The sequence below is a fragment of the Pelobates fuscus genome, chromosome 13, assembly GCF_036172605.1.
Source record: "Pelobates fuscus isolate aPelFus1 chromosome 13, aPelFus1.pri, whole genome shotgun sequence".
NCBI lineage: Eukaryota > Metazoa > Chordata > Amphibia > Anura > Pelobatidae > Pelobates > Pelobates fuscus.
This window is the reverse complement of record NC_086329.1, coordinates 105397500-105407503: the sequence shown is the minus strand read 5'-3', so window position 1 is coordinate 105407503 and position 10004 is coordinate 105397500. Positions and strand designations below refer to the sequence as shown.

Genomic DNA, 10004 nt, shown 5'->3' with positions numbered 1-10004 from the left:
GGATTTGATAGTGTCACTGGGGCCAAGCTCTATTAATTTTCTAATTTCTCCCTTTTCCTTACTGAAGGTGGAGGATATGGCAAACGTGAGCGGAGTGAGCGGAGTGAGCGAAGTGAGCGCCCTGAGCGAAGCAAGACTGTACGCCCAAAGCCGGTTGAGAAAGTACAGGAAGGTGAGAATCTGGACATTTATCATCACCCGCACAGGAATTAGAAGAGAACCCATGTGGAGACTGCCATAGTTACCACTAAATTATACATTTTGCTCTCGTCCTGCTATTTCCATTTGCCTTTGGTTATAATAGGGATGAGTATCGTGTATGGAGTTAGAGCACTGTAAGAGAGCGCCCGTGTTATGGAACACTTTAGAAACCAGAGGGGGAGAGTTTTTTTTAATGAGCACTTCAGAGAGGAGAGCAGCGTGACACCCCAATGCCGGGTTTGTGAAATATTACAACATTCACTGTTTAGGTGGCTGGAGTTTCTTTTGCGCTGATCTCCCAATGAAGCTGGTGTGTGTAGTGGTTTTGGTCCTGCACTTAAAATCTCACTACTCCTGGGCAGCAGCAATGACTGTAGTACTCATCAGCCTCAACCAAAACTAGACTGTCAGTTTTCTGTCTGAATTCTGGTATCGCGCAACCTTGGCTTGTCTTTGACTATTCTCTCGTTATACTCTTTCTTGGTAGAGTTAAGCCTATTCTCACAAACCATAATACACCTCTCTTCTGGATAGTGTATCTGGATAGTGTATGTTCAAATACTCCATGTTTGGGTAGACTGGAGCATTGTTTGATTTCTTGTAATGATAGTGTTTATAGGTTGTGTCCTTATTTAGTGTGTAGTGCCCCAGTGGGTATTATGTTGTCTGCCTTCTGGACACTATGGAGGGAATCCATTACAAAGTGTGAGGTCAATGAGCAGAGTTAGAGCAATATGAGGTGATGCATCATGTAGGATATTCTGACACTCGGCCAGGAAGCAAGATTAAGGAATGTTAAATATTCCTCCGCATTATACCCCATTAATGGCGCACATTTTTGTCATTATGTAATTGTTTTTCTGTACACCATGTTGTCTATTCCAAGGCACTGTAAGTAATATCTGTTTAAAGTAATGTTTTTATTACCCCAGTTATCACTGGGCACCAATATTGAGTGCTTGTTGAAATATTGTGGATTTGGATTTTTCTTTTACGTTCCTGTGCTTGTCTCGTATAAAAGACAAGTCTTCCGTTTGTGCACATTTTTTAATGTATTTATTTTTTATGAGCAGCAGAATTGAGTAGATCTGTTCACTAAATGGCTTATAGGTGAATTAAGAAATCTAGGAAAAACAGAAATTTTTACTTACCGTAAATTCTTTTTTTCTTAATATGGTGGCAGTACCAGTGGGTTTTGCTCCTTCCTGTGGACAAGCATCTAACAAGCTTAATTAAATCAACAAAACCCCTCCCCCTTGCCCTATAAGAAGGGCTATCCGGCAAAACCAACCTCAGTAAGTAGCAAGAAAAATCCCAAATAGAACTCATACGAATCAAGATAATGTAAAATAGAGGGAGGGAAGCTGTACTGCCACCATATTAAGAAAAAAAGAATTTACGGTAAGTAAAAATTTCTGTTTTTTCTGTCATATGGTGGCAGTACCAGTGGGCTATAGCAAGATCCTTAACTAGGGCGGGTTCAATGTCACCGTAGGTCGCAACTTATACGCCTAAAAAGCAGTTTCAGAGGATGAGAACATCTCTAACCTGTAGAGCTTTATGAAAATGTGGAATGGAAGCCCAAGATGGTGCCTAACAGAAGGCCACTAGAAAAAACAAGTGTTCTTACTGGCCCAGAGGCAGCCAATACTCCAAGCGTCCTGAGAGAAGCCGGAACTTGAAGACCACCGGGAGAAAATGGCCAACCAACATACTCGCCTGAGTCAAATGAAACAAGAGTTGCAGGAATCACTGTATCCTTACACATTTTATGGGAGGCTAACAACCAGAGGACCAGAATAACTGAGCTCTTCAGTCCTAGGAAAAGAGACATTACAAAGCTCTGTAGGGAAAAAAAAATGTTTAGCGTGAAGAACCACCGTGTCCCTGAGCAATACTGAAAAATCATCTGGGGATGAAAAATGACTGAAGCTCTCTGAACATATTAGCCGATAAGATGGCCCCCAAGAAGGTGTCCTGGAGAAACAAAACTTGTAAGGGAAACCCTTTAACAGGATCGAACGGGTGTTGCCTAAAAAAAATTTAACAAAATATATCAAAATTCAAGGACAAAAATACCAGGAAGGGAAAACAGAACTCTAGGAGGATGTCTGGACCTGGCAGATTACAAAAAACCTCAAGCTTAAAATCTGGATGTAAACTCTAAGAACAGCAGGATTCTCAGGCTTGAAGGCCTGGACCTCAAAGCAGAAAATGCCGAAGCCTGCCGAACAAAAAAAACCAGAAGACATTAAAGCAAGGGTTTTTAGACGAATGAAACACACCAAGCAGGGGTGTTCCCAAAATCCCCCCAAAAAATTTCTAACCCTTATCAGAAAGTAGACCTTTAAACAGGATATATAGTTGTCAAGCAACATAGCCAAACAAATCTTCCCGCAGACCTAGATGATGAAGAAGAAACCTAGCCGTAGTCAGGCTATCAACCTGAAACTCTACAGAACCACTAGGGTAGATCCCTATACATCATGAGACCGATAGAGCTTCGAACGTTTGGGAATCAAAACTTTATGCTCAGCATGGAATAAGAACCAGGATAAGGCTCCGATAGACCTAATTTTCTAAGACAACTAGAAAAAACGTAAGCGGAAGTAAGACACATTACAAAAAAAGTAATCCATCACCGAGGGACCTGTAGTGAAACAGGAAGTGACTTGGTCGTTGAAAAGTTTGTCAACAGAGCCCTGGCTGGAACAACAATTTTCCACTCCAGAGAGTCAAATTACACGGACATAAGGACCAAACTTCCTAATTCCAAATACCCTCTCTGAGCTAGACGGCTATGTCAATCCCTCTGAAAGGAACTACCGAAAAATCTACTAGATGAATTTGCACCTCAGCAAGATAACCGCATGCAGGAGAGAGAGAGAGAGAGCGCCTACACCGGTTCCTCCCTGCCGGTTGATGTACCAATCCTGTAGAAGAGTGCGCATGAAAATTTACAGCCTTCTGCCATATCTCCTCAAGTAACTCCTAACAGAGCATGCACGGAGGTTGAGTTCTCATTCTTAACGAATACAGTGCATACAACTAATGAAGCGGAGGCCACACTTCAAACTCTGCATAGAGCCTATAGTGGGTGCATCTACTAAGGTCGAGTGGATAACAAAACAATGCGACATAGAGCATCTAGTGGATACATCTAAAGAGGTTCTTGTCCTTATACAAGGACTTTATAGCGTGTACCCTTCTGAGGCCGAGTCATCTTAGACACACACACAGAGCGTATAGTGGGTACATATACTGTGCACAGCAACTCGTCATAGTGCCCATAGTGAGTGCATACACTGCTCACAGAACTTGTCATAGAACATATAGTGGTAACCTATACTGTTCACAGCAACACAACAGTGCATATAGAGAGAATATATACTGCTCATAGTAACTAGTCATAGAACATATAGTGATTACATATACTGTTCACAGCAACACGTCAGTGCATATAGCGAGAATATATACTGCACATAGTAACACGTCATAGTGCATATAGTGAGAATATATACTGCTCATAGTAACTCGTCATAGAACATATAGTGATTACATATACTGTTCACAGCAACACGTCGTAGTGCATATAGTGAGTATATATATATATACTGCTCATAGTAACTCGTCATAGAACATATAGTGATTACATATACTGTTCACAGCAACACGTCGTAGTGCATATATTGCATACATCTTCTGCACACAGCAAGTCGTCATGGTGCATATAGTAAGTACATATACTACTCAGAGCAATTCGTCATAGTGCATATAGCGAGTACATATACTGCTCACAGCAATTCATCATAGTGCAAATAGTGAGTTTATATACTGCTCATAGTAACTCGTCATAGAACATATAGTGATTACATATACTGTTCACAGCAACACATCGTAGTGTATATATTGCATACATCTTCTGCACACAGCACTTCGTCATAGTGCATATAGTGAGTACATATACTGCTCACAGCAATTCGATACCGTCATCTTCGTCCTCTTCTTACCACGTGGCTTCACACTTTGCAAATGAAGTGTCTAAACTTTTACAGAGATCATTTTGAAGGAAAGATTAATTTACCTGACCTCAAAATGCCTCTGAACCGTGTGGGGGGTTGGTGACACGGCGTACCACTTCTGGCAAGCATCCATGCTGTCAGTGGGTACTGCACAGCTTCATCTATGCCGAGCATCAAACTTCGCGCCTTTTTTTTTTTTTTTTTTTTTTTATAAATAAAGTTTCGGCATGCGCATGCGCACCACCGGAAACTTTTGGTGGAACGCATCACCTCCCGGGCGTGCGTTCCACCGCTGTGCGCAGGTCATCAAGACCGCCTCCAGAAAGTATTCGCCGGAACCTTCTCGGCATAAGAGGCAATGTATCCATTTGCTCCGTAACCATAACGGAGGTAGCATGGTCTCTCAGCTAACCGCCCGGGCAGCTCTCGGACCGGAATCCCCCAGACCAGCAGCCTGTGTGTCTCACCCTCCAGATGCTGTGTCCTTCCCTCTCGGGACAAGAAAGGAAACTGAGGTTGGTTTTGCCGGATAGCCCTTCTTATAGGGCAAGGGGGAGGGGTTTTGTTGATTTAATTAAGCTTGTTAGATGCTTGTCCACAGGAAGGAGCAAAACCCACTGGTACTGCCACCATATGACAGAAAATTTTTATTAAAAAAGCAATTTGGCAGTTTTCAAGTAAAAATGCAATGGCAATTATGTTCTTAAAATGCCAGTTTTGTAAGCATTGCTTTGGAATTGACGACCTATCAAAAACCAGATGGACCAAAATGGGCCTGTTGTATGCGCTTTGAGTGCCAGTATGGAAACTCCTGCTTCACCCTTTACCCCTCACCCAGTGGTTTTGGTTAATTTTATGTTCAAGCGGCTGTCCCCATCTAGGATCTTGGTATAATTTGCAAAGACTCCCGACAGTGACATTGCCACCACTGGGGGTCCCTTGACAGGGCAAGGTAGGATACTTGCCCAAACCTTTCCACCAAGGGTGCTGCTATGATTTTCTATCCAGTACTGTTCAGCTACTGACTCTTTCACTGCCTGGAGCCAATATTTGGGTCTCTCTCCTCCATAATCTGTTTTCCTATTTCTTTCTCTCTGACTTTTGCACTATTCCTTTCTCTCTGACTTTTGCACTATTCCTTTCTTCTGTTTTATAAACATTTGAAGATCTATGCAATATTTTCACATTGTTTACTTTTATTGATGACTATCCTAAATTTACATTTTAAAAGAATGTTCACACTCAATTTCCCTAAGATCACTTTGACTGTACAGGTTATCAAGGAACAAGCTTGATGCTACACTGCCCTCTTATGGCCACTTACAGTATTTATTTTATGGTCACCGAAATAGTGACTAGGCACGTGTGTGATGTTTTTTCAAACATGTATCCTTTGCATGTCAACAGCTTGCTTCATTACAGGGTGATAGTTTTAGTAAAACGATCATTGTCTTTATGAGAGTGCATCTAATTTTGGAAGCCACAACAAGATGACATTGTCTTCTTAAATTATAGGGGCAAAGGTTTAAACATTTCAGGAAGTATTACTTGACTGAGAGAGTAGGGGATGCATGGAATAACCTTCCACCTGAAGTGGTAGAGGTTAACACCATGAGGGAGTTTAAACATGCATATTCGAGGCATGGAGTGTGACCTGTCAGATAACACAGACTGGATTGTTCTTGAAGAATAAGATATAGAGGGAACAGAGTAGATTAAAACAATACCTCAGTGTAATAAGCTCTAACACCGCCTCTATATAAAGTACACACGCAAATATGTTCCTTCAAATAACAGAACTTTTTGCCTCTCCTTGTTCATGTTTCAATATATTGTATAGTGCAGAGTGAAGGCATTTCCCCCTAAATGTCCCTTTCACAGCATTTTCCCAAGGACCTGCTACTGCTATTTGAGAACGTAGGTCTGTGTATTCTGAAACAGAATTTTTTTTAACTCTTCACTTTTTTTTTTTTCCCTCCCAGCTCCAGCCATAAATCCCAAGGCTGCACTGAAGTCAAAGATTGTTGCTGAATTCAGGGTGAGTTGTAGTTCGATACCCTTGTTTTGTGTTTTTAGATAGGGCAAATCGTTTATCTATTTCAAAGAATCTCTGTGGTGATGTTAAAAAAAATAATCTGTACAGGGGGATCCAAAAACTACTGTACCCAGCAAACCATCTTGCCGTTCAGTGATAAGTTAATTTCTTAATTTTTAAAACAAAATGCTGTCTCGGCTTTCTCATCATATCCTAGTAAAGTGTAGCACTCACAGTCCAGTCCGGCTCGGAGCGCCTGCTAAACAAAATGCAGTCCCCACTTTCGGGCTCCCATCTTATCCTAGTAAAGTATAGCACTCAGTCCGGCTCGGAGCGCCTGCTAAAACAAAATGCAGTCCCCACTTTCAGGCTCCTATCTTATCCTAGTAAAGTACAGCACTCACAGTCCGGCTCGGAGTGCCTGCTAAACAAAATGCAGTCCCCACTTTCAGGCTCCTATCTTATCCTAGTAAAGTATAGTACTCAGTCCGGCTCGGAGCACCTGCTAAAACAAAATGCAGTCCCCACTTTCGGGCTCCCATCTTATCCTAGTAAAGTACAGCACTCACAGTCCGGCTCGGAGCGCCTGCTAAAACAAAATGCAGTCCCTGCTTTCAGGCTCCCATCTTATCTTAGTAAAGTATAGCACTCAGTCCGGCTCGGAGCGCCTGCTAAAACAAAATGCAGTCCCCACTTTCAGGCTCCCATCTTATCCTAGTAAAGTATAGCATTCAGTCCGGCTCGGAGCACCTGCTAAAACAAAATGCAGTCCCCACTTTCAGGCTCCCATCTTATCCTAGTAAAGTATAGCACTCAGTCCGGCTCGGAGCGCCTGCTAAAACAAAATGCAGTCCCCACTTTCAGGCTCCCATCTTATCCTAGTAAAGTATAGCATTCAGTCCGGCTCGGAGCGCCTGCTAAAACAAAATGCAGTCCCTGCTTTCAGGCTCCCAATCTTATCCTAGTAAAGTATAGCACTCAGTCCGGCTCGGAGCGCCTGCTAAAACAAAATGCAGTCCCTGCTTTCAGGCTCCCAATCTTATCCTAGTAAAGTATAGCACTCACAGTCCGGCTCGGAGCGCCTGCTAAAACAAAAGTGAGAATTCAAAGTTCCATTTAAAATTAAAGGGCAAACAGCCGAACTGGACCAAAAAGCTAAAACAGAGATTTTTCTTTGTCCCCTGGAATATGCTGCCAGAGGAGAGAGGAGTGGTGGAGGGAATAGGCAAAATCTATAAGGGTTAGTAGTAGAACACTAATTATTCCAAGTAAATAAGTCTCCCAAAAATCTATATGTGTAAATTAGTGGCGTTAGACAATGGTAATACTCATTGGTATCAGCATATTATTGTAAAAACATAGTTTTGTTATGATAAATTCTAAGCTGGCGCATTGCATTAGATCCTATTGCTAGTCTGTAGCAGCTTCATAAAAGAAATGGTCCTTGAGCTTTTACTTTAAAGTCTGTCCTACTCCAGTTCAGCTACTTTGACTTTAAATTCTCACTTTTGTAAATAACCCAGACTTGTGTAAGCGTAGTGACTTCAGTGGTGTCTATCAGTATTTTGGCTATTTACAGCCTAACCGGCTATGTGGCAGCCAGGTGCAATACATGTATATCCTATATAGAACAGCACACGGATTCATGGAGAAAATGCTTGGAGGCAGTGCACAACACACCCACCGTGTCCTGACTGGGAAGGCAGGCAGATGGAAAAGTTAGGCTCCTCCTCCCAACTTGGTATTAAACCCCCACACTATCATACAAACCCAGCTCACTGCCTTTGGCAAGGTAGGAAAGCACTCACTCTGGTGGTGGGCCTGGTTCTTTCCTCTTCTACTGTTGGAATGCTCAGGCGCAGGGAGGTTATAAGTTCCGCACATGCTGGGATGCAGAAAATCTCATTTCTTGTGAACTCCTTTTGGCTGTTTCTTAATAAAATGTTTTTTTTGTTTCCAATTCAGCCTCAAAACCTGATTGATGACTTGCTGGGCTACAAGCAGGCCATTGAGCACGTTGAGGTGAAGGAAAAGCAGCTGTCCAATATGAGAGTGGACGTCTGCAGCACAGAGACATTAAAACGTCTAAAAGGTAATAATTGGAATCTAATTACTGGCTCAGTTCTGGCATGAGATGTGCATATTTATCAATACGGATTGTTTGTGCACTGTGTGCTGGGAAAATGATTTGTAACTTTGGTTTTAATCTTGTTTATCCTGTTTTCGGCATTCTTGCATGTAGACCGAGCTGGGGGAAAGAAGTTTTCAAAGGACTTTGAGGAAGCAAGTGCAAAGCTTGAAGAGTTTGTTAATATCTTGGAGAAGGAGGTGAAAAATGGCTCCCCTTTAACAGATGCATTGGAGAATGCTTGTATATTTTATGAAGCCCAGTACAGAGAAGTCAAGGTTGTGGTAAATGTGAGTATCGCTGTAAAATGCGCTGCCACTCCTGCTGTAGCATGTGCCTGCAATGCATTTGTAAATAATTGTATTGGTCATATAGCAGATCTATATGAAAGCAAGAACCATCTGTTTTTTTTATTTTTTTAAGTTGGCTTTTAAAATTGTACTGCTTTTTCAGATGGAACCGTTCCTGATTAATTAGATTAAAGTGAACCTGCTATGTCTTTTTCTAGGTTACTTAAATTTGAATACGTTGATTTAAACGTGAGATACGTGATGTATTCAGTGTAAAAATCTGAGATAAGCAACATTTAAAGGAATGTCTGACTTACTGTTACCGTCAGGGGGAGACCACCTTATTTAGCTTATTAACTTTTCTAAAGTCTATTGGATAACGCAAACTGTGGAAACGGTGACCACAAGTACTGCTCTAGTTCTGAACACTTTGTGTATTCATCACCAGTTTACTTAAAGGAATCTGCATTCTGTGATATAAATCAGTCAATTTCTCTTTAAAGCAGATATATTTGTGCTGGACGAAATATTTTGTGATGAAAGTAATGACTGTCTACATTTAGAATCTGGAGAGAGACAGTGTTGTTCCATTTGTATGCTTTTTAAAAAGGTTTCATTTTATCTCGAGATATTCTAGTCTTTTTACATTCTATGCGTTTCTCACAGGCCTATAAAACATTTGCCAATCGGGTTAATAATTTGAAGAAGAAACTTGACCAGCTGAAATCTACCCTGCCCGATCCAGAGGAATCTCCAGTGCCTTCCCCTACAATGGATGCCCCGTCCCCGACAGGTTCAGAGTCCCCGTTTCAAGGCATGGGTGCGGAGAGTCCCTTATCGCCTGAAGTTGAACCCATCCCATCTGTCTCTCCAGAACCCCCTAAGGATAACCGTGTCGTAGAGGACATGGAGCTGTCTGATGTGGATGCTGATGAAGAAATGCCAAATATCATTGGTATGTATCATGTAATTCAGAAAAGCTGCAAAGTGAGGTGACCATTAAATATAGAACAAACATATTAGCATGCATTATGTGCAGTTGGTACCAGGCCTTACAATACACTGCCAGTGATTCGGCCTGTAGTAAGTGTCTCAATGCACACACGAGTTTAAAACCGTTCCCAGTAGATGATAAAAAATACCTTGCAGTTTATGCTTTAGTAAGACCTTTACAAACGTGTCATGCGCCAAGCTAGCGATTGGGACATCATTTAATATTTCAACATTGTGTAGGGGCAAAGGAAAAACTTAAAGGGACACTATAGTCACCAGAACCACTAATGCTTAATCTAGTGTCTATAGCTTGTCCTTGCAGGCTTTTCAATGTA

General features: G+C 41.7%; 1 protein-coding gene across 2 annotated transcripts in view; it reads left to right on the top strand.

The window, feature by feature from the left end:
* Positions 1–10004, top strand: part of RPRD2 (regulation of nuclear pre-mRNA domain containing 2) — a 54277-nt gene that overhangs the window by 33023 nt on the left and 11250 nt on the right. For both annotated transcript variants that reach the window (XM_063440411.1, XM_063440410.1), the window contains 5 exons: positions 68–172; positions 6206–6261; positions 8224–8350; positions 8501–8676; positions 9343–9631. In XM_063440411.1, the coding sequence (XP_063296481.1) occupies positions 68–172; positions 6206–6261; positions 8224–8350; positions 8501–8676; positions 9343–9631 (753 nt within the window). The remainder of the gene's footprint in view (positions 1–67; positions 173–6205; positions 6262–8223; positions 8351–8500; positions 8677–9342; positions 9632–10004) is intronic.